At 42.1% G+C, this 24,326-nt stretch overlaps 1 protein-coding gene across 1 annotated transcript in view; it reads right to left on the bottom strand.

The window, feature by feature from the left end:
• The window catches only part of LOC124709827 (hemicentin-1-like), a 432,676-nt gene that overhangs the window by 128,963 nt on the left and 279,387 nt on the right, over positions 1-24,326 (bottom strand). The window contains exon 8 of the mRNA XM_047240877.1: positions 6,737-6,867. Within this exon, the coding sequence (XP_047096833.1) occupies positions 6,737-6,867 (131 nt within the window). The remainder of the gene's footprint in view (positions 1-6,736; positions 6,868-24,326) is intronic.

Genomic DNA, 24,326 nt, shown 5'->3' with positions numbered 1-24,326 from the left:
TGGGAACTTCAATATGTGATGTGTTGGCTGCAGTATATATAGAGATGACAAGAGTAGTGGAGTACAGAAAGATGGAGCACTGTATCGCAACATACGTTTTTGGTTAATAGCTCGCATGTCAAATCAAGTCGTCACTGTAGATATTTTTTCCACTGAAAAAGTGGTCCATGATCGAAACTGGTAGTGAATAAAAATCCTGTAAGGCAGCACAGTGTATATCTCGCATTTCCCCAAGTACATCAATACTGTTCACAATTGTATGAAAAAAGATTTTTCATTTAGTTATTTTTGTGTATTGCACCCTTGCGTCAACCAACATAATCATGGTTCTAAGTACTGTTTGACTAATCCTGTATTAACTGTAAATCGGTCAAAGGTTCAGTGATTTGATTTATAGCAAGGCTCAGTCTCTTGTGATACATGTTCGTTAATGGGTGTCATTCATGTTTTCGATGTTTAACAATTGTTTCTTTCGGTTACTTAAAATCTGTTATTCTGATATGCCAAATATTGATTGAATGTTTTAATGTAACATTGCTTCCGGGTCCATAGTAGTTTGTGTGCCATTAATAATTTGTGCTGCCGATTGTGGCAGTGCAAAGTGGCCACACTGAGATATTGATGTTCAACTGTAAATGTTACCTATCCAACTTGCCACCCACCTGATACTTGAATTAAATTGTTTACTGTTACTTTAAGGGGGAATGTAACGGATTTTACTCCAAAAAATCATTTTTTTTCAAAGAGATTTTCTTGGCGTACAGAGTTTAGTCTATGTTATGTGTGAATTTTATTGTGATAGTAGCTTTAGAAAAGCCATTAAACGGTTAAACTGATTAACTCTGCACTGGCGGCCTCTCTCTCCTTTTCCGACATTGGGGAAACTGCTTGCTTCAGTGGAATTTTTGTCTGTGTGAATGCTATTTCCTTTCTATATCTTTGGCTGACCTCTATATCTCTGGCTGACATCTATATCTTTGCTGAAAAATTCCTTCCTTGTAGTTTATTTACGTTTTGGCAATACTAACAGATATTAGTAGGTGTAAGTTTGAATTCGCAAAGCCTTACGTGGAAGTTAAGATTTATGCATAGTGGGTGGTAGAAAAACTGTGTTTAGGAAATGGAGGTTTCATGGAAATCGGTATACCAACAAAAAAGAGGAAGTAGCTTGAAATGAAGAACATAAGCTCTCAGCTGCAGAATAAAAACTTGGGACAGGAGAACTCCAGAGGTGTGTGAATGATATTGATACGGATTCCACTGGGTTCTGACTTATTGATTTAGAGCTTCTCTGCCAGGCAACAAAGTTTTCATTTTCATATGTTAAAATAAGGAATGCATGATTCTTGTTGAAGAACGAAAAGTGGGAGTAGCTTGTGATTTTAAATTGATTTGTAATTCGTGGGGCTATGAATTTTTACTTTCCTCCTCCAAAAAAACTGACACTGGTACCTGTGAAAGCAATTTTAGGTTAGCATATGCTCTGAGATGCCTTGGACAGGGCGGGGAAAGAGATAATTTATTGTGTAGTTTTCTGAACATGCCTCCACCTTGTGCAAGGTTTGTAAGCAAAAAAAGTCTGATGCTGTATGTGATACTGCCAGAGTTTCTACAAAGAAAGCAGTGGAGGAATTGGTGGAAATAAACCAAAATGAAATAGAGCTTCCCGTAGATATTCATGACAGTAAATCTCCGACAGTTAATGTTACTGACCTGTGTGTGTCTGTAGATGGGACCTGGATGGAAAGGGGTCACACATCTCTCTAGGGAGTTGCATCTGTTATTGGCAGAGAATCAGGTAACGTTTCAGAAGAAATTATGTCTAAATACAGCAACCAGTGAGAAATAAGGAAAATGTCCAACAATGAAAACAGTGAGAAATTGTGGCAAGAAAAGCAAGCAGCAGCAAGCTCTAAGAATTATAGTGGCTCAAGTGGGGGCATGGAGGTTGCTGCAGTTGTGAGGATGTTCTCCAGATCTGAGGACCAGTATGTTAGATAAACTAAATACCTTGATGATGGGGACTACTCTTCGTACAAAGCTGTAGCAGATAAAAATCCGTACAATACAACAATAGGAAAGTTAGAATGTTTTGGCCACATCCAAAACAGGCTAGGAGCAAAGAGCTTACTCTAAAAGAAACTGATTCTCTTTAGTTATTTTAAGGAGAGAGCTATCAGATAAAACACACATAATTTAGGGGCAATGAGGCGTGCTGTGTGGGCAGTTCTTTCCACAAACTATCCACTGACCAAACACCAATGCACAATCTGTGTCCGAAAGATGATTCGTGTAATAATAATAATTTCCAAAACTCAGACGAACCAAAGTTGCATTAGCCAGAGTAGCCCAAGAGTTCCTATGGACATTGAGTGCCAGACGTAAACAGTAATGAAATCCTAAACTCAGATTGGAATGTATACCGCAGAGACAGGCTGGACAGTGAAGGGAGAGGCGTGGTTATAGCAATAAGAAGTGCAATAGTCTCTATAGGCCCCCGGGCACAGCAGCTGTTGTGACTGAGCACCTGAAGGATAATTTGGAAAACATTTCGAGTAGATTTCCCCACCATGTTATAGTTCTGGGTGGAGATTTTAATTTGCCGGATATAGTCCGGGAGACTCAAACGTTCATAACGGGTGGCAGGGACAAAGAATCCTGTGTAATTTTTTTAAGTGCTTTATCTGAAAACTACCTTGAGCAGTTAAACAGAGAACCGACTCGTGGCGATAACATATTAGACCTTCTGGTGACAAACAGACCCGAGCTATTTGAAACAGTTAACGCAGAATAGGGAATCAGCGATCATAAAGCGGTTACGGCATCGATGATTTCAGCCGTAAACAGAAATATTAAAAAAGGTAGGAAGATTTTTCTGTTTAGCAAAAGTGACAAAAAGCAGATTACAGAGTACCTGACGGCTCAGCACAAAAGTTTTGTCTCAAGTACAGATAGTGTTGAGGATCAGTGGACAAAGTTCAAAACCATCGTACAATATGCGTTAGATTAGTATGTGCCAAGCAAGATCGTAAGAGATGGAAAAGAGCCACCTTGGTACAACAGGCCGGCCGAAGTGGCCGTGCTGTTAAAGGCGCTGCAGTCTGGAACCGCAGGACCGCTACGGTCGCAGGTTCGAATCCTGCCTCGGGCATGGATGTTTGTGATGTCCTTAGGTTAGTTAGGTTTAACTAGTTCTAAGTTCTAGGGGACTAATGACCTCAGCAGTTGAGTCCCATAGTGCTCAGAGCCATTTGAACCTTTTGGTACAACAACCGAGTTAGAAAACTGCTGCGGAAGCAAAGGGAACTTCACAGCAAACATAAACATAGCCAAAGCCTTGCAGACAAACAAAAATTACGCGAAGCGAAATGTAGTTTGAGGAGGGCTATGCGAGAGGCGTTCAATGAATTCGAAAGTAAAGTTCTATGTACTGACTTGGCAGAAAAACCTAAGACATTTTGGTCTTATGTCAAAGCGGTAGGTGGATCAAAACAAAATGTCCAGACACTCTGTGACCAAAATGGTACTGAAACAGAGGATGACAGACTAAAGGCCGAAATACTAAATGTCTTTTTCCAAAGCTGTTTCACAGAGGAAGACTGCACTGTAGTTCCTTCTCTAGATTGTCGCACAGATCACAAAATGGTAGATATCGAAATAGACGACAGAGGGATAGAGAAACAATTAAAATCGCTCAAAAGAGGAAAGGCCGCTGGAGCTGATGGGATACCAGTTCGATTTTGCACAGAGTACGCGAGGGAACTTGCCCCCCTTCTTGCAGCGGTGTACCGTAGGTCTCTAGAAGAGCGTAGCGTTCCAAAGGATTGGAAAAGGGCACAGGTCATCCCAGTTTTCAAGAAGGGACGTCGAAGAGATGTGCAGAACAATAGACCTATATCTCTAACGTCGATCAGTTGTAGAATTTTGGAACACGTATTATGTTCGAGTATAATGACTTTTCTGGAGACTAGAAATCTACTCTGTAGGAATCAGCATGGGTTTCGAAAAAGACGGTCGTGTGAAACCCAGCTCGCACTATTCGTACACGAGACTCAGAGGGCCATAGACACGGGTTCACAGGTAGATGCCGTGTTTCTTGACTTCCGCAAGGCGTTCGATACAGTTTCCCACAGTCGTTTAATGAACAAAGTAAGAGCATATGGACTAACAGACCAATGGTGTGATTGGATTGAAGAGTTCCTAGATAACAGAACGCAGCATGTCATTCTCAATGGAGAGAAGTTTTCCGAAGTAAGAGTCATTTCAGGTGTGCCGCAGGGGAGTGTCATAGGACCGTTGCTGTTCACAATATACATAAATGACCTTGTGGATGACATCGTAAGTTCACTGAGGCTTTTTGCTGATGATGCTGTGGTGTATCGAGAGGTTGTAACAATGGAAAATTGTACTGAAATGCAGGAGGATCTGCAGCGAATTGACGCATGGTGCAGGGAATGGCAATTGAATCTCAATGTAGACAAGTGTAATGCGCTGCGAATACATAGAAAGAAAGATCCCTCATCATGTAGCTACATAATAGCAGGTCAGCAACTGGAAGCAGTTAATTCCATAAGTTATCTGGGAGCACGCATTAGGAGTGATTTAAAATGGGATGATCATATAAAGTTGATCGTCGGTAAAGCAGATGCCAGACTGAGATTCATTGGAAGAATCCTAAGGAAATGCAATCCGAAAACAAAGGAACAGTGTTACAGTACGCTTGTTCGCCCACTGCTTGAATACTGCTCAGCAGTGTGGGATCCGTGCCAGATAGGGTTGATAGAAGAGATAGAGAAGATCCAACGGAGAGCAGCACGCTTCGTTACAGGATCATTTAGTAATCGCGAAAGCGTTACGGAGATGACAGATAAACTCCAGTGGAAGACTCTGCAGGAGAGACGCTCAGTAGCTCGGTACGGGCTTTTGTTAAAGTTTCGAGAACATACCTTCACCGAAGATTCAAGCAGTATATTGCTCCCTCCTACGTATATCTCGCGAAGAGACCATGAGGATAAAATCAGAGAGATTAGAGCCCACACAGAAGCATACCGAGAATCCTTCTCCCACGAACTATACGAGACTGGAATAGAAGGGAGAACCGATAGAGGTACTCAGGGTACCCTCCGCCACACACCATCAGGTGGCTTGCGGAGTATGGGTGTAGATGTAGATGTAAGTTCAAGGACAGAAATGAGGCCTATTCGGATAAACACTCATTACCAGAATGCAATTAAGCCCCCATTCAGTTATCTTGCAAAACCTGATTTATTGAAGGAGTGTCATCACGGAAAGACACAAAATGCAAATGAAAGCCTCAATAATTGAAATTGGATTAGATGCTCAAAAACGACGTTCTGTAGGCTTGAAGTACTCAAAATAGGTGCCTATGATGCAGTTTTATGTTACAATAACGGAAACAATTGCACATCTGAAGTGCTGACGAGAGTTAGTATAGTTCCTGACGTGTTTACAACAAATTTTACACCATCGACGAGAGCATGCTCAAGAAAGCTAACAGCTCAGTGTCTTACATGCAAATATAGGCCAGGCAGATTCGAAGTGAAGAGAAACCGGAAGGATGGTGGCATAGTCACAAAACAAACACAAAATCAGCCCAGCCTTGTTGCACATATTGAAAACATAGTGTAAACTAGGCCACAGCTCTGGCAGACTTATACTTTAATACATGTCCTAAGACACCTTCGTATATGTATCTTAGAGGTACCCAGTGCTTGCACTAACCAATCAGTGTCTTCTGTGGTGCATCTAGACTATTGGGTGGTATCGGGGATGGAATACTGTCACCGATATGTCACTGCGGCTTCGTGGAGTGGCCGCGCGGTTTGTGGCATGGTGTCACGGACTGCGCTGCCCCTCTCGCCGGAGGTTCGAGTCCTCCCTCGGGCATGGGTGCATGTGTCGTTCTTAGCATAAGTTAGTTTAAGTAGTGTGTAAGACTAGGGACCGATGACCTCAGCTGTCTGGTCCCTTAGGAATTAACACACATTTTTTGTCACTGCGGAGAAGGCTTACTGTACTGAAGCAACTGACCTTTGTAATTGTTTGGTCAAAACCATTATCCTATCATCTATGTATCGCGGCACCAGGAAATTTAATAACGTTTGTTATTGTTATGAATGGTGTTCAATTTCCCATTGCCTGGTCCTTTTACTCCCCAAACAACTTCTGACCGCTGGCGGCGTACACCAAACTTGCCTAACCTGAGCCCGTAGCTCGTAGGCCAGTGATTAGCGTCACTGTTTGTTGCTCGCTGAGTCCTGGGTTCGATTTCCGGCAGGATCGGCGGTGTTATTCGATCAGTATCTCAATGTTTGTAGTGTCCTTATCATTTCTTCTCATTTTCATCAGAAGGACCGAGTTGGCGTCAAATAGAAACATTGGATCATGCAGCGGCATAACCGGATCTCGGTCAGTAACGCCACATGATAATTTAATTTCATTTGGACCATCGTGATGGCAAGGATGTTGTCATAAAATTTTGGCTCTTCAGTGTATAAACCACGTAACATAGTTTATGGTCAAGGTAAAATGAGAATCGTATTGTTCTAACAAGCGCCTCACAAATGAGGATTTTATGTCATTGGCAGCCGAAGGGAGTGATTGATTCTAGAATCGTAAAAAACCTAAGTGGACTAGCTCCGTTACAGAGATTAGGGGCCTTGCAGATGAAGGTGTGTACGACATACAGAGAACGGTAAAATTGCCGGGTACTCACGTTGTGCCTCCAGATGACCTTGTGTATCCAGGGGTCGGCGCGCACGTTGCATTCGAAGTAAACGTCGACGCCTTCGCGGATGGCGCTGCCGTTGATGTTGCTGCCCAGCTCCAGAGACACGACGGGGCTGTCTGAACACACGGCACCGGCTGACACAGCTGATACACAGCAAAGGGTATGGCTTACACATGTATAAACATTTAAAGAAACACACGTTGCTGTTTCTTTAATATATATTTTCTAACAACTTTTCTCAATATGAATTTATTGTAGTAAGTCATATCATCTACAAATTTGTCGCTCTAAACATTTTAACTCAGGCTGCTATATATTAGAAAACTATCGCTGATTATATTTCTACACTCACACCGAGATATGAAGCAGTAAATTACTGAATATTGATACATTCTGTGATCAGTGAAAGGTATTTGTGGGGATAAATCAGATCAGCTGCAATATAATGTGATGAGGTCACAAAAAATTAAATCAAATCATTCAGACACCTCTCTAATAGGAAATTAAGAGTGCCATTAGGAATCTATCAATGGATACTATTTAAATACGAAGTCCGATATGGTTCTATTTTAGTACCCTTACACTAATAGAGCTCTGCATTTCGATGAAAACAACCGCTCGAGCATTTCCCATTTCGTGCCGCTGCTCGTCGGCTGCGATACGGCTGTGGCCGTCTAATGCACCGTGTAGCCGGTTCTCCTCCACCTCTCGGATATCGGTTTGACTGTCGAGCACTGCCGGGCGCTCCAGCGTACTCACAATCTCGGCCGGTGACAGTACAACCACCGCGTGCTCTACAGTGCCGAATCGCATTAGAAACTGTGTGCAAACGCAGTTGACGACCTGGCTTTGAGCGGCGCAGACAGCGTTGTGGATAAACCAAGCATAGGTCGTAAACGTTCCATTTATGAAACGAAGAGAAGTATTGTGGAGAGAATTAGGAGCGGCTCATTAGTCCTGAAGAGGAAAGACATGTCGGAAGAGGAGGCGAAAAGTGAAGCTTGGAAATCGTTGGCACTTGTAGTGGATCCTGTCACGCAGGCTTCTGCTTATTTCGTGCAATGTACCACATGTGATACCATACTTTCGTACCAGTCATCCACAATAGGTACGATTCGGCACTGCAAAAGTAAATGCGGATCAGAAGTCCACCGGCCACTTGCAGTACCAAGTAGCATAAAGAAAGTTGTTGATAGGTTGGTCGATATGAGTGGAATAGATTTCCTACCGTTAAATACTTGTAGTAAGATTGGCTTCAAGAATTATTCGCAGGAGCTCATCAATGTTGGCGCTACTTACGGAAAAGTCAGTATAGAAGATGTTCTTCCGCACCCTACCACTGTATCGCGGCGTATTAAAGAAAAGACAGACAAAGTACGGATGACAATGGTGCCCGAGCTAATATGTGCCTTAAAGAACAAATGTGCGCTTTAGACGCTTATCTGTGGTCTGATAACTACAAGAAGAGAAATTTTTTGACTTGTCGCTTTTCTAACCCCCTTTAAAGAAGCGAGTTTGGATTTGGAAACTGCAAAGGTAACAAAGCTGGAACGTGTGCCGCCGTGGTACAAGAGTCTGTTACATCATTGTGAACCAATAGACAGTGACAACGAAGTATGAACACTTTCTATAGGTTACGATCCTTTATACAACTGTTGAATTATGAGAGTGCAGTTATGTATATTGGGTTTCCTTTTCAGCTCATGGCGAAAATAAAAAGGAGAGCAGCATACTTCATCACAGGGAAGCGCAAAATTGACGCTATCCATTACGTTGCCACGGTTCTATGGCCATCACGGCGTCATTTGAAGAAACTCACAGCAGAAGAAAAGCAAGCAGCGTATGCTGAAGTTCGACGATTGTACTCGGAACTGCCCGTAAATGGTAAGGTTCATTCACAGAAACCGATTAGTAAACGAATGTTTGTTTGTCTAATCTGCCATCTTTCGCTAGATCAAGATTTATTACGTCTACAATGTGATATTTTGGAAAGGTTTCGCAGCTTTAACATTCCACAATGCGTTTTGATGTAATTTGTGCGATATATATAAAATGTCACCGTAAATATAGTCGTTTAGTAACCAGTAATTCTAACAACGGTGTATACATATTGGAAGGTGACAGAAATATCTTACGGATGTTTTCATTCATGTTTAGAGTCCATTCAAGCAAACAGTGACCAAGTTCTTCCCATGAAAAAGTCCAGGATGGACTGGAGTTCGGATGAGGACGACGAAGATGGACACACAGTTACTACCAATGAACTCGACAGGTACCTTTCGCTCTCCAAATCCGACTGTAGCTGTGCCGAAGGACAAATTTTACAGTGGTGGAAAACGCACGCGGGGTTATTTCCAAGGCTGTCGGTAGTAGCCAGAAGAGTTCTCTGTATTCCTGCCACCAGTGCTGCCTGCGAGAGAAATTGTAGCCAGGCCGGTCACCTGCTGTCCAGCAAAAGATCGTGCCTGGTATCAGACAAGGTGGATGATCTCTTATTGATCCATCACAATTACGTAAGTATTCACAACATACCACGTAATCACAAGGAAGGAAATGTATGGTTCCACTTTCATTGACTTCACAGTAAGAAGTTCAAACCGCGAGCTGTAGTAATAGCTCCAGGAACACAAATGACGCCTGTGTATCATGGAGAACCAATGACGAAAAAAGAATTGTATAGTCATGATTCACTTGTAATGTTATTTACAGGTCATAATTTGTTCAGAAATTAACGTTAGTGCAACAAAATTTCGTGAGTATTACTTTTAACTCAGTCGTTCCTTTCCGATCCTGCATTAAATGTTAGTACAACGTATACGTGGCCGAATTTGGAGATAGGCTACACGTAGTCTACTGTGTTCCCGTTTGTCTACCGAACGGAACAAAATACTAAATAAAGACATTACAGTTTTTAACGTTACAATTACTGGAATACATGATAACCTTAAAGGCGAAACTCCAGTAGTGTGCAAGATATTAACAAACATCAAATGTAACATATACAAGTGTATTGTTTAGGTAATAGAACTGGTAGTAAACAACGAAAGACATTTGTAAAAAAAATAAGTGAGTGGTTAATGTGAAGCGGTGGCCTCTGATCTCAAGGAGTGTTACGAAGCGCCGCTCGCTGGTACTGAGTCCACCGGTTACTGGCGACCGGCCGAGCGTTTGGCGCACTCGGCCGGCGCTGGCGATCGGCTGCCCACAGCCGGCGGAAGAGGACGCTCGGCCGCATACTCCCGAGAGCCAAAGGGTCAAGCGGGACTCGCCGGTAAAAATCGGGGATAATGCAGACCTCTGTACACTAACGTCAGGAATCTGGTGGTTCGGAGTAATTTAATGTGGAACAGCAGCTCTGTCCATGGGGTTGGTAGGCAGGTTTACGAGTCTGGAAGAGTTCTAAAGAAGAGCGGTTCACCGACGAAAGCCAACTCTTGAGGACTGTTCGTCAGACAGAGAAATTTACAAAATTGAATCAACTGAAGAGAGAGATAAAACTCAGAGTTGATTTTGTCGACTCGTTTTGAATTTGTTTAGTCACCGTGCGTTTCACAGAGATTTTTAAAATGCAGTGGTCAATGTTTCAAGGAACATTTTGTGCATAGGGGAAAATATAACACATTGCCGAGCGTACACACTCCGATACATCCCTCTGGTTATAACCACTCCACTTATATCAGAAAAATTCGGGCTCATTTAGGAGGTAACGACAAAATTTATTGCAGTCTATCATCTGCGAACGGAACAAGGAGGAGAAGAAACAAAATTATAATATTCTCTTCACCATGTATCAGACGGTGACTTGTCTGGCTGTAGACGCATAGAAAGATATAAGAAACATTTCGTTGTTTGTGACATAATATTGTTCAAGACCTCAAGTAGAAAAGAATAATTCTGTGGGGAAAGTAGACGTAAGTACTTTAATGTGTGTAACTGATCACGCCATTGTTATTCTGCATTGTCACCAGACAGCTGTTTCTTCGTCACTGTGAACTATAATTGTATGTACACTTTGTAGGCGTATTTGTGAAGGTCCGGAATATAAACATAATAAGGCAACTGAACAGATATTGAAGATGTGTGCCCCGACCGGGACCCGAACACGTATTTTTATTCAAATTCTCCTTTTGTACTAGAGGGTGAGCTCAAGGGAAAGTCTCCGAATGGGCACTTTTCCCGATAGATAGGATAACGTGGCTGGAGGCAGAGGAAAGAAAAATAAGACTGAAATGAAGTAGAATCTGATTTTCCAAGTATTATGTTTTGATGTATCTAATTAAACTGTGAACTAAGTCCTTGTCTGCTATCTTTTTCCGTTTGTGGAATGGATGAGGTAGTTTATTTCGCTTTGCAAGCTGTAGTGCCAAGTGGCATAAATCAGTTATTGACATGTCATAATGATTTTGTTCAGTAACAAATATATGGCTAGAAACTTCTTCCTGTTCGTTGAATACATATTTCAAGTTCCCAAAAATAGACAGGGTTCCTTAAGAACTCTTCATTTAAGTGTGTTCCCTGTGTGCTGTAGCAAACGGCATCTTTCCCTTCCTTACAGTATACTATACCTGTTGCATAGGTTGGGAATCCCATTTTTGGTGCAATGACTTTCTTAAAAACCTCGATAACCTCTTAACATACATTAGCGAACATAACTTTTCACCAAGATGTTAGTACACTAATGCCTTGGTAAGTTTATTTTATGAAATAATTTTGTCTTATAAGTTCCATTGTCTTTAAACAAGCTGAATATATTACAAAATATGCCCGTTTGGACGCATACGCTAAATGTTTTCTGAATACGAAATTATATAACGTAAGCAGTTCATAAACACTTGACTTCGAAGGCTAAAATAAAACCGTTTCATCAGGGCTGTAGCAATTAAATGTCACAATATGCGTTGGTTAATATATGCAAATAAATTTGTCACTTGTCTTACATAATACATATAGAAAACACAAACTGTTTCACTGTGTAGGAGAACGCGCATCAATTGTCACGGAACTTGATTCCAAAACCAAAAAGTCTTTTTGAACATTTCTGAATCTTCGACACTTACCTACAACAGTTCCATAGGAAAATTAAACGAACTGTCCCTCTATACCTGTCCTAAGTACTATAGCCGTCTTTACCCCATATTGTGCTGAGGTATTGTCTGAGGAATGAGTCACTCATGTGTACATTACGACTCACGAGGAAATTAATTAAAATAAGTAAAATCTCAGACGACGGACATTCGGTACAATATAGCAACTTTTTTCACTCCCTGTTACTAATCAATTAATCATATTTACATATTTTAGGTCGTATCAAATAAATGAGGCATTTATAAAGTGGCATCCCGCGCGACCTAACAGCAACAGTAAAAAGAGCCAGCAAGAACGGGACCACGAACGACTGAAGAGAATCGTTCAACGTGAGAGAAGTACAGCCCTTCCACAAATTGCTGCAGGTGTCAATGCTGGGCCATCAACAAGTCTCAGCGTGCAAACCATTCAACGAGACACCATGGATATCGGCTTTCAGAGCCGAATGCCCGCTCGTATAACATTGATGACTGCACAACACAAAGCTTTACATCTCGCCTGGGCCCGGCAGCAACGACATTGGACTGTTGATGACTGGAAACATGTTGATTAGTCGGACGAGTCTCGTTTCAGATTGTATCGAGCTGATGGACGTGTACGGGCATGGAGACAACTTCATCAAGCCATGAACCTTGCATGTCAGCTGCGGACTTTTCAAGCTGGTGGATTCGCCGTAATGCTGCGGGCGTGTGCAGTTGGAGTGATATGGGACCCCTGATACGTCTAGATACGACTCTGACAGGTGACACGTACGTAAGCATCCTCTATGATCACCTGCATCCGTTCAAATCCATTGTGTCTTCCGACGGACTTGGGCAATTAGAGCAGGACAATGCGACACCCCACACGTTCCGAATTACTCCAGAGTGGATCCGGGAAGCCTCTTCTGATTTTCATCACTTCCGCCGGCTACCAAACTCCCCAGACATGAACATTATTCAGCATATCTAGGATCCCTTGCAACGTACTGTTCAGTAGAGATGTCCACCCATCATACTCTTACGGATTTACGGAGCACCCTGTAGGATTCATGGTGACAGTTCCCTCCAGCACTACTTCAGACATTAGTCGACTCCATGTCAAGTCGTGTTGCGGCAGTTGTGTGTGTTCGCGGGGGCCCTACACGATATAATGCAGGTGTACCAGTTTCGTTGACTTTTCAGTGGATTTGAGGGACATTAAAAGGAATTCTACTGTAGGAGAATATATGAGTTACAGGTATTGTAATTTTATATCTTATCTAAATAGTAACGCCATCTGTTTTACAGATGAGCAGCCTGTTTAACTTGGTGGTCACGAACGTTCATACACTACCGTCTACCTTCAATCAGTGGACGAAAGTTAATTGCCAATGAGTGGAGGGAGTTACTCATAGAATTTTATGTAAATTGCCGAGTCAGCGTATGTATTGGGCGTACTTGTTACATAATGTTGTTATCTTAGATTCTCGGAATTTGTGAAATTTAGTTAATAAATATTAAGTATTCATTTTGCATTTCAATTAGACAGTTACCGTTACAACAACTGGGCAGTGTTTCGACCGTTTGGAGCAACGGACACTAGCGTGAGGTGTACCGCAAGGGATCGTGACAGGACCACTATTGCTGTAGCAGGTAGTGTGTGTTTTACATGTGCATGGATGTGTCACCTGCAAGAAGTACAAATTAATAGCAGGCGAAATTTCCTCTTTGATTATTGTTCGTTGGGTAACGTTTTACTCAATAATTAACGTTAAACTTTTTGTAGGTGTGCCTTGATCATCATGGCGCTGTAGAAGTTATGCTCCACTAAGAAGGTGACAATTAATCTGCAGACATCTCGCTGCAGCCAAGTGGGCCCTGTGGAGATGAAAGTGATCTGCCGCCAGCGCCACCAGTGCCAGGAGGAAGCTATCATACAGATGGTGTTGGCCAGGGTCTCACTGGGAACGGCTTAGTTGAAGGGCGCGTGACTAAAGGAGTACTTCTGTGCGCATCGTGTTGTATCGACAAAACTAAGGCAGTAGGAGTTCGGACGCAGTGTTTTAGTCTGTTAGCCTTCAGGTACCTGTAGAATTTCTGTGGCTGAAGTGTATGGGTAGCGTCTCTGCCTTGTTCTGAGTCCTCCGTACATAGCTTTGCGGTTGACTGCTATCAGCTTAGCAGGAGTATGAGTGAGCTGTGGGGCAGTATAGTGCCGCTGTGTTGAGTGGACAGCACAGAGAGCAGCACCGGTTGCTGGGTGAAGTGCTGATGTCATGTTCCCGTCGGTTTGATTTGTAAATCATGCTGAATAAAGTTGGTAGAAGTGCGACGGCAGTGTTGTGGGCCCCGTACTCAAGATACTTCAATTTCTTTAAACGCTCACATATAGCTGTGAGTTCTATGCTTTACCAAAGTTACACTGAATTGCTTGACGTGCTGCACAGTAGTTCTTAATGTGAATATTTACTTAAGTTCCCTTACGGAATTTTGAAGTGCTTGTGGGTGGGAATTCCTGTGTTGCCGAAGTTTCAGTCTTTTATCGTATTTTATTCCTAATTTGTTACTACTGTTTCTTATGTTTCGCCGGCCGGTGTGACCGTGCGGTTCTAGGCGCTTCAGTCTGGAACCGCGCGACCGCTACCGTCGCAGGTTCGAATCCTGCCTCGGGCATGGATATGTGTGATGTCCTTAGGTTAGTTAGGTTTAAGTGGGTCTAAGTTCTAGGGGGCTGATGACCTTAGATGTTAAGTCCCATTGTGCTCAGAGCCATTTCTTATGTTTCGTTCTTGTCTTATTATTTCTTAATACAAATCACATTTTTATGTATATGCGAATTATGGTGTAAGTCAGTTTTGGTTCTGTAATAAATTTGTGTCATCTAGGAAAATATGTTTGTGTCCGCACACGTCACAGGTACTTCCCCGCTACAAATCATGTTTGTTGCAATAATCTTCCGTGTCATTGGTAGCAATGTGTGTGTGTGTGTGTGTGTGTGTGTGTGTGTGTGTGTTTGTGTGTGGATGGCCTAGTTGGTAAGTAAGAATAAAAGTTGAGAGAATTTGTTTCTGTCTGCTTCTGTAATGTAGCTGTTACGTTCCTAGGATATGGTGGCTTCATAAGGGTGAATTAGAAGATGAGATTACTATTTGCGGACAGAACTGTGCTGCTGCACTGCCTGCAAAAGCTTCACCAGGTATTGGGAGAGCCATTTCTGTGGAAGGGGGGGAGGAGAGGGAGCGGACAACTTGATATAGGTACTGCCAGTACAGCGGTTCAGTTAGCACTGGAGGGAAAAGATTCATTTATTAAATTTCTGAAAGGGAGAGTGCTATCTCCACTGAAGAGGTTACAGGCAATTCATTTTCCAGACTGTTTATTCTTTCACTATCATTGCAGCTCCTATTGCAAGAAGATCAAGGTGGTAGGTAACCTGTATTCTCTCCCTGTTGTGAATGGGCACCATTGGAAAACAGCTCTTAGGTGTGCGAACTGGAGGCCCAGCATCTTTTTCTATATGGAGGAAAATATAATTGCAAATCTAGAGTACAGAGTGTTTGAGGATAATTCTGAGGGAATAGGAACCAAGAGAATGTGGAAATGTGTAACGAATTCTAGTGTGATTAATTCAATTTTAGAGAGGTTACAAATTCTGTTTCAGGATATCAGTAGATACCAAGAGAAAGATGAAATCATGGGCAGGTAATAAGTGGGTAGGCCAGAAGAGAAGAGGCATAGCGATGTTTTTTCATGGGTGAGAAATAGATATGCAGGGAAAGGTATTATCACCGTTGCTTCAGCTGAGCTCATTCAGGTATATCTAGCCGTCGCCTATGCACAGGCATATTCGGGACATACAAAATCTTACCTAAAATTCGTGAGGAGATGTATGGATTCTGACGTAAGGACTACGTTAAGGGCCTCCCCTATGGAATTTATGATCTACTGCCAATTTACTAGCGAGAAGAGATTCAGTAGAAGTACCACTGGGCGAGGAAAATAGTTCAAGTAGCCCAAAGCGGGATACAACCATGATAAGGGGATTCATGTATACCTGAGAAATTTTGCAAAACATAACAAAGCTGTAGGTAAGTTGACGGCAAAATTCTTACCATGGTTCCCGGGGCTTCAGGATACCCTTAAAGTTATAACGCCAGTAACAGTTCTTTGAAGGGAAACTGCAACAGCAAAGGAGCTCTGGGCTCATATTTTACAGCTCAAACCTGCACCTGACTTGGATGATATAAGCAATTGTGTCTGAGGTTGCGATGTATACTATCCTCGGATGCTTTTTCTCAAACTTTCTTTTCACCTCGATACTGAGCATACAGAATATGTATCTGAATCAGGAATGTGACATGTTTTGACGTTACGATGGCACGGTCGTCCACAAGTAAAATGGAAAAGGTTAAAGAGGAAGCACGTGTCCACAGGGGAGATTAGCCGCGATAATCACGGCACAGTGGGAGTCGTACCCCACTCAACAGGCAGTATTCTCATTGGGGACTAGAGGAAGCTGGCGACATCAAAGGGAGCCGCATCTACCTCTACCGGTGTCCAGAAGATAGCGAGCATTGAGCCGCTGAACGGGAGTGCGAACGAGCAACGGGAAAGTGCGTTGGCGTTTTACTTTTGTTGACTGCGCTCCGATAGCGCCGCCGACTGCACACAGGAGAGTTTGGTTTCAGTAGCCTGCAGAATTAATGGAGCTGAGGTATGCAGGCAGTGTGTCCTGTAATTAGCATCTCCCAAAGGAAAATCATATTTCGTACTCTGCTTTTTCAAAGTTACCTTGAATTTTCTGAATAAGCCATTCGGCAGTGCTTCATGTGGGATATTATTATGTAAAGGAAATGATGTAAGCTAAGGCTTCCCTTCAGGGTTATAAGATATAACTCACAACGTGCTGAATATAAATTAAAGAATGTTGCTATAAATAATACTTTGAAGTATCCCACTTTAAACAATAATGGCGAAGTGTAACATGTTCTTACATTTTTTATTTTAGAATAAAAAAAGGTATTGGTACGTTGGCACAAATTAGAACTGTGGTGTAAATTTGGGCTAATGTTAAAAATGTTGTCACTGAAAAAATTAGTAAAACAAACGAGAAATAATTCATCTATAGACTACAATGCGATAAACTTTCTACATGCACTTGAAAAATAACAAGGTTATTTTTATGTTTATACAACTCTGGTTAATGAAAAACTATGGTCACATGATTTAAAACCTTCTGTCCTATTGACAAAAGTCGCAAATATAAAATATGTCTTGGTAAGTCTACATACTTTCGCTGTGTGCCCATTTATTACACGTCACCTATAGCTTCCCTTACACATCAGAAAAATTTTCTCTACAAAAAGCGCATTTTGCATCGTTAGCGTCCGGCTTTCTTTCAATATTGAAGTATGAATCACCCAATCCCATCAATTAGTGGCGTGGCTAGTTCATTTACCTGTGGCTGATCTGAATTATATTTCTGCTTTTTTCGTACATTTGCATTTCTATTTTCTCTTTCGTGTTTCTCAGCCTTCACTACTTTGGCTTTGTTGCGACGTTAGATAAATAGATCCACCCAAGCTTTTCCTTCCACCCATTTCTTAAATAAACTTTGTACACTATACCGTGTCGCTAAATTATAAGCCATTCGATGTTAGTCACGAAGTATGAAGCTATAAAATTGGTCTTTAAGTGAAGTAGGCAAGGCAGGATCTTATTTTCCGATTTTCCACAACATACGTTTTCTTCCAGTTTTCCATAAAAGTAATATTGATGGGAGAACATCAACCTTGCTAAATGCTTGTAACGTCGATCGCGGTAAGTTAACTATTTCAGCATTCTTTAGCAACCCCGTAGACTGCGCGAATCGCCTGGATCATATGTGTTCCGTTCCATTTCTTTCCTTCTTCCTACTGGACATATTTCGGTTTGGTTCTCAGCATAACGAATACGGCACAGGTATGTCATATTGACAAACTGGTCCAAAATTTGCTATAGCCCGCATTTAGAAAGTACGTAATATCCCAAATTTAGACGACTGATACGTAATATATTGGTTAATTACGAAACTCCGAAAAGTGGTAGGTATTAGAATAAACATGTTGTAAAAGGTAATGCTTTCTCGATACAACGTAGACGACAGAAGACTATTCGTAAACACAGGAACAGTGTGAAAAAATGGAGAATGCATGCCTGTTGTAATTTGACTGAGTAAAAATTGGGACTTTGTACGGACGCTAGTGACCGCACTGTTGAGCGCCCCACAAACCAAACATCATCATCATTATTATAACATAGTTTTAAGATGGTCTAAACTGAGTTATGTTCACTACAGTCGTAGTTAGCAATGAACTGACATGCAGTTTTGCGGAAGAACCAAGGTGACGAATGTCAAATGTGTGTAAAATCTTATGGGACTTAACTGCTAAGGTCATCAGTCCCTAAGCTTACACACTACTTAACCTAAATTATCCTAAGGACAGACACACACATCCATGCCCGAGGGAGGACTCGAACCTTCGCCGGGACCAGCCGTACAGTCCATGACTGCAGCGCCCTAGACCGCTCGGCTAATCCCGCGCGGCGAACCAAGGTGACCTGAAGTGCAGTTTTATATTGTTTCCGTTATTTCAATTTATTGTTTGCGAAATTATTTGGTTGCCAGAATTTTAACCTTTGAGTATATTTCGTTTTTTCTTTGTTATTGTTATTTCTTCTTATTTATTATACTTTTCTTATTTATTACATTCTTCATTATTTTCGTCTTATTTACTTTACCCGTTATGCTTCTTCTGTTACTATTGTTTTTTCATGTCAGAAACTTAATTATATTGTGTGTCAGCGAATTATGGTTCAGTTGAGCTTCTCTTTTATAAGAAAACATTATTATCAAGGCGAATATATTTACGTCTCCACAACCACCAGTCGCTACAAAACCGCAGCTCGATGCTGTTGCAAAAGATTACATTATGAAACGAAAGGACTCAGAAACCACATGTGGCCTAAGCAAACAGCCCGACTCATGTGTTCAGCCCTTACACTGAGGTGACAAAAGTTATGCCTATCGTAAGTTTATGGCGCATAATCTATAGGTCAGTTCGTGTACATAATGCTGGACCGGCAGTAGCTTCGCAATTATGGCCGGTTACAGAGGCAGCATGGCTCAATACTCATATTTCTGCAGAGGACTACCAATGGCTTGTAGAATCCATGCCACGTCAAGGGAGACGCACGTACATAGATGACTGTAGTATCGTGTACAAAAGGAATAAAAGGGCAGTACATTGACAAAGCTGTCACTTGGACTCGGGTGATTCGTGTGAAAGAGTTTCCGATGTGAATATGGCCGCATAACAGACTTTGAACGCAGAATGGTAGTTGGAGCTAGATGCATGGGGCAATCCAGTTCGGAAATCGTCAGGGAATGCAATATTCCGAAGTCCACTATGTCATGAGTAAACAAAGTATATCAAATTTCAGGGAATACCTTTCATCACGGCCTCCATTTAACGACCGACAGCAGCGGCGTTTACGTAGATTTGTCAGTGTTAAGAGACGAGAAACATTGGGTAAAATAATAGCAGAATTCAATGTGGGACGTTCGATGACCGTATCCGTTAGGGCAGTGCGGCAAAATTTGGCGTTAATTGGTTAAGGCAGCAGACGACCGAAGCTAATACCGTTGCCAGCTGCACGACTTCACTTTCTCAGCCCTCTCCTGGGCTCGTGACCATACTGGTTGGACCCCAGACGACTGGAAACCAGTGGCCTTGTCAGATGGGCCCCGATGTCAGTTGGTAAGAGCTGATGGTGGGGTAGGACTGTTGCGCAACCCTACGAAGTCATTGACCCAAGTTGTGATCAAGATATTATGCAAGGGGTGGTGGCTCCATAATGGTGTGGACTGGATGCTCTGTCCAACTGAAGCGATTATTGACTGGGAAAGACTGTGCTGGTTTACCTTGAGACCATTTGCAGTCATTCATGGACTTAATGTTCCCAAACAACGATGGAATTTTTAATGGATAACAATACATCATGTCACTTGGCCACAATTGTTCGCGACTGCTTTGAAGAATGGACATTTCAAGCAGATGATTTGGCCATCCAGATGGCCCGACATGGTCCCTATCGAAAATTTATGACACATAATCGAGATGTCGTTCGAACACAAAGTGCTGTACCAGCAACATTTCCTCAATTATGGACAGTTATAAACGCAGGCTGGCTCAATATTTCTGCTGTGGACCTCGAATGGCTTGTTAATTCCATGCCATGTCGAGCTGCAACACCACGCCGGACGAAAGGAGGCAGTACACGATATTAAGATGTATCACACGATTTTTGTCACTTCAGTATACAGCCGCGCTGTGTATTTCTTGTTGGTGTTGAAAATACATGCAGGCACGAGCAAGAAAAAATTTCCCGTACTTGTTCGATGACGTTCGCTTAGCAGTACTGCCAACCAGCCCGGCTGGAGGTACGGTGTATTCTAAGTTAAGTCCCTCTTTCGTTTGGTTCATTAGCTAAACTGTTCGCCCTGACGAAGCAGCTCGACAAAATATTTGTAAAGGCATTATTTTATGTTTTACGCACAGTTATGGGCAGTAAAATTTAAATACCATGAAGGTAGCATACAACAAACATTAAAGTGTCATGAAATTTGTTATGTACTTGTATATGTAAACAAATCAGCATTGCTACCGAACCCCACAAAGTAGACAGAAGCAGCGCTATCTACACTCTTTGTATAAGAAAGACTAGACACTAAGTTCCTCATTCAGAAGCCCAATTATCATTTCAGTTGTTTGTTATAAAATGCTGTTATGTTCTTTGTAAGGGGGAGAAATATCTACAAAATTCGACAACAGCAGGATCGTAACCTATCAGGGCTGTTCTTTATCATTCTGCGATATTGCTGTTCGTGTTGTTTGTGATTCCACGACTGTTGTGCGAATATGGAAGCGATGGGTACAATAGTTCCATACCATCGTCGTGAAGAATATTATATGCCCTGTGCTACTAGCGCCGAAGAAAACAAACTTGTATTGTTCGCTCGCCCGTGTGGCTACATAAACTACCTTGAATTCGGAAAAGAACTTGTTTACAGCAAGTGCCACTGTCGTTGGCGTCTAAGACAACAGACTTGTATTTTTCGCTCGGCCGTGTAGTTACATAACCTACCATGAATCGGGAAACGAATTTGTTTGCAGGAAGTGCCTTTGTTGTCGCTTCTCTTAATTCGACAGTAGAGATAACTGCCCAACGACATCACTGGAACAAGCAGTGTTACGAGGAGAACGAAGCATGCCAGTTTACACCCGTGATCAACATACAGTCCCAGTTCATACCGTGTTGGTGTGATCAGCCATTATGTACATAACATGGCCACCTCTGGTTCGCATAGACCGGTAGATAAAGACTTCTGACTTATCGAGGCCCATGAATGAGTCACAGCTTCGAGGACTCGGTAATGTTGTCATCCTATAAGTTTCACAAGACTGACGTTGCCGGGGCTTTCCTCACAGACCTCGACACGGAAGTGCTCTCTCTGTACTCCCTTGCTGGGACTGTCACATCAACAATCGCCAGTCACTATTAATGACGAACTCTGACACGAATCTCAAGAAGCGCTGAATGACGGACCCTTATCCGCCAACAGAGCTCAGTCCGACGCGACGCTCAGCCGCTCTAGACCCAATGTTACAGCCAAATTTTGCAGCTATTGGAACTAAATTTTGTGCCGTTTCTTGTCCAAATCACCTACAAATTTAATGTGCTCATCCTATATATTGTATAATCACCGCAAGCAATATGTAGTTATTTTGGTACCATTCCTGACGTTGTAGTTTTGAGCACAATCTCCCCTGCAACAACCTTACCAGATTTCCAGACTGTTTCTGACCACCCTGTACATGCAGAGATATTATGCTTAAACATAATAATACTAGAATTGTAGATTCTACGAGCGTCATAAATTTTAAACACAACTAAGAGAAGTAATACAAAAACGAAAGATATCTCTACTGCCTAAAGACGTATTAATTTGCATAGTCTAATAATGATACCAGCAATTCAAATGTTTTCATTTACTAACTCGGAAACACTCGCAAGAAATAATCATTTTGATTCTGATCGCAAATGATCACCTCATGCTGGTACGTATTATTCTGGCTAGACATTAATTTTGGTGATTATATCCCTCCAGCCCCTTCGATGATGTGCATAAATGATCCACATTATCTCCCAGTAATTATTATGGCTCATTAGCAGACACTTGTATAACGCAGAATCGCCGTGCTTGAAGCGACGTCATTAATCAGCACAGGGTTATTCCCATTAATTAGGAGAGCCTTCTATCACCATGGAAACTCTGATACAACGTTTCAATAGAGTTTAAACGTCCGGGCACTCTGTAAAAACAGTTGTCCAGTGAATGTGCGTTCGTTTATGCCAAGAATCTGGGACGATGAATGAGCCATCGCTTACATAATCATGTACAATGAATATTCCGGGTAGTAATATTAAGTGTAACGAATTAATGTTTAATCGAATGGTAAGGACAATACTGATTCTGCACTTAATTTTATTGTAGAGAAACTGCCCTTTTTTCACGCATGCCCAAAAGTACGTCCTTTATCTCAAAGTATTCGCATTTAACCTTATTCAGATTTCGAGTCGAAGAAACTGGACGAAGGCCAACAATTTGTTTTTCTTGAAATAACACAGAGCTAATAGGACTGCTCGTTAAGGAATTATACCATAAGACACATCGATTGTACATTGAGTGGTAAAAAGTCATAGCGAGAAATTAGCTGTGCAAATGTGTAACTTTGATGTTTATGATGGCTTTTGACGTGATTAGGTATATTCATAAAATTGAACGATGCCGCTATTTACGCCTCTGCTAATAATACTAAAGTCATATATTAGCGATTGTGTGGCGACAATAAAACTCAGTGAAACACCAGCAGATCAAACTCGGCCTTAGAAATAGCAGAACTGATAACATATATCAGACATCGGCAGATATGTATTAGACCCTGCACCAAAATACTCCGTATGTGTATTTTAGTACCAGACTTATAAAACCCACATAAGCTGATCTTCGTACTGATGAATAATGAAACTCGTGTACATCAAGACTTACACAAGATTAAGGTATAATGGTTTGTTTAGTGGTTGAATAGGTAGCAATGAGCAAAAAAAGAAAAAAAGAAACCAATCTCAGCTGCTTTAAATCAACCAAAGTAGCTGTTTTATAGTCTTCAGCAAAATACAGTGCCGTTACATGTTTTCACCATGCTTTTGCTGAGAATTAGAAATTTACACCACGCAGTAGTTGTGTATTTTACAACATGCATTGTACAGTGGCTGACTTAACCTTCTACACATACTGCCGTCTGTCGGCAGGTGGTGCCAGTTTTGCATCGCCACCGAGCCTCTCTTCACGGGAACATGCTCCGGGGAACTGAATTTCTTCCAGCGACTTGGCTGATCTCATTTTAGCCCTCTCGCTGCGAGATCATTTTACCTAGGTTGCATATTGGACACTGTCGTTTTAGCCGTTGCCATTTGTTTGGTTGTGATCCCCTGCCACTTTTTGCTCATTGTCTACAAACTTTGTTCACCATTTTCTGACTCAATGCCCTTTATTTAACGACTTACTTTCTCATGTATGACCGAGCGAGGTAGTGCAGTGGTTAGCACACTGGACTCGCATTCGGGGGGACGACGGTTCAATCCCGCGTCCGGCCATCATGATTTAGGTTTCCCATGATTTCCCTACAGCACTTCAGGCAAGTATGGTTCCTTTGAAAGGGCACGGCCGATTTCCTTAACCATCCTTTCTTAATCCGAGCTTGTGCACCGTCTCTAATGACTTCGTTGTTGACGGGGCGTTAAACACTAATTGCCTCCACCTCCCCTCATGTATGTTTACCGTTTGAGTTATCGGATGTTTTAGCCTACGAGACGGGGACTGTCGACAGCACTATACTTTTTATCCGTCGTAGCCATATAGCCATGGACATTCAGTCCTTGGGTCGGGACAGCCGGTCGAAGTGGCCGTGCGGTTAAAGGCGCTGCAGTCTGGAACCGCAAGACCGCTACGGTCGCAGGTTCGAATCCTGCCTCGGGCATGGATGTTTGTGATGTCCTTAGGTTAGTTAGGTTTAACTAGTTCTAAGTTCTAGGGGACTAATGACCTCAGCAGTTGAGTCCCATAGTGCTCAGATCCATTTGGGTCGGGACAGCGTATTTTGTGGACTTTCCTCCACGAGGAAGTCCTTGTTCTTAGCTCGCTTATCTTCCGTCCATTGAGCTTAACGTATAGTCGCTTTTAAGTTCTTTTACTTCTTAATCATCTGAGGTTATTAAATTGGCGCTTATAATCTTACTTGTTTTTGCGCCCTAAAACAAACTAAAAAAAGACTTACCTTTTCCTATAAAACGACCTACAAGTCTTCAGTGTCAGTGGTCAAAATTATTTAAACATTATGTACAACTTCGATGAGTATCGTCCAGTC

Source organism: Schistocerca piceifrons, chromosome 1, assembly GCF_021461385.2.
Source record: "Schistocerca piceifrons isolate TAMUIC-IGC-003096 chromosome 1, iqSchPice1.1, whole genome shotgun sequence".
Lineage (NCBI taxonomy): Eukaryota > Metazoa > Arthropoda > Insecta > Orthoptera > Acrididae > Schistocerca > Schistocerca piceifrons.
This window is presented reverse-complemented; position numbering and strand designations above follow the sequence as displayed.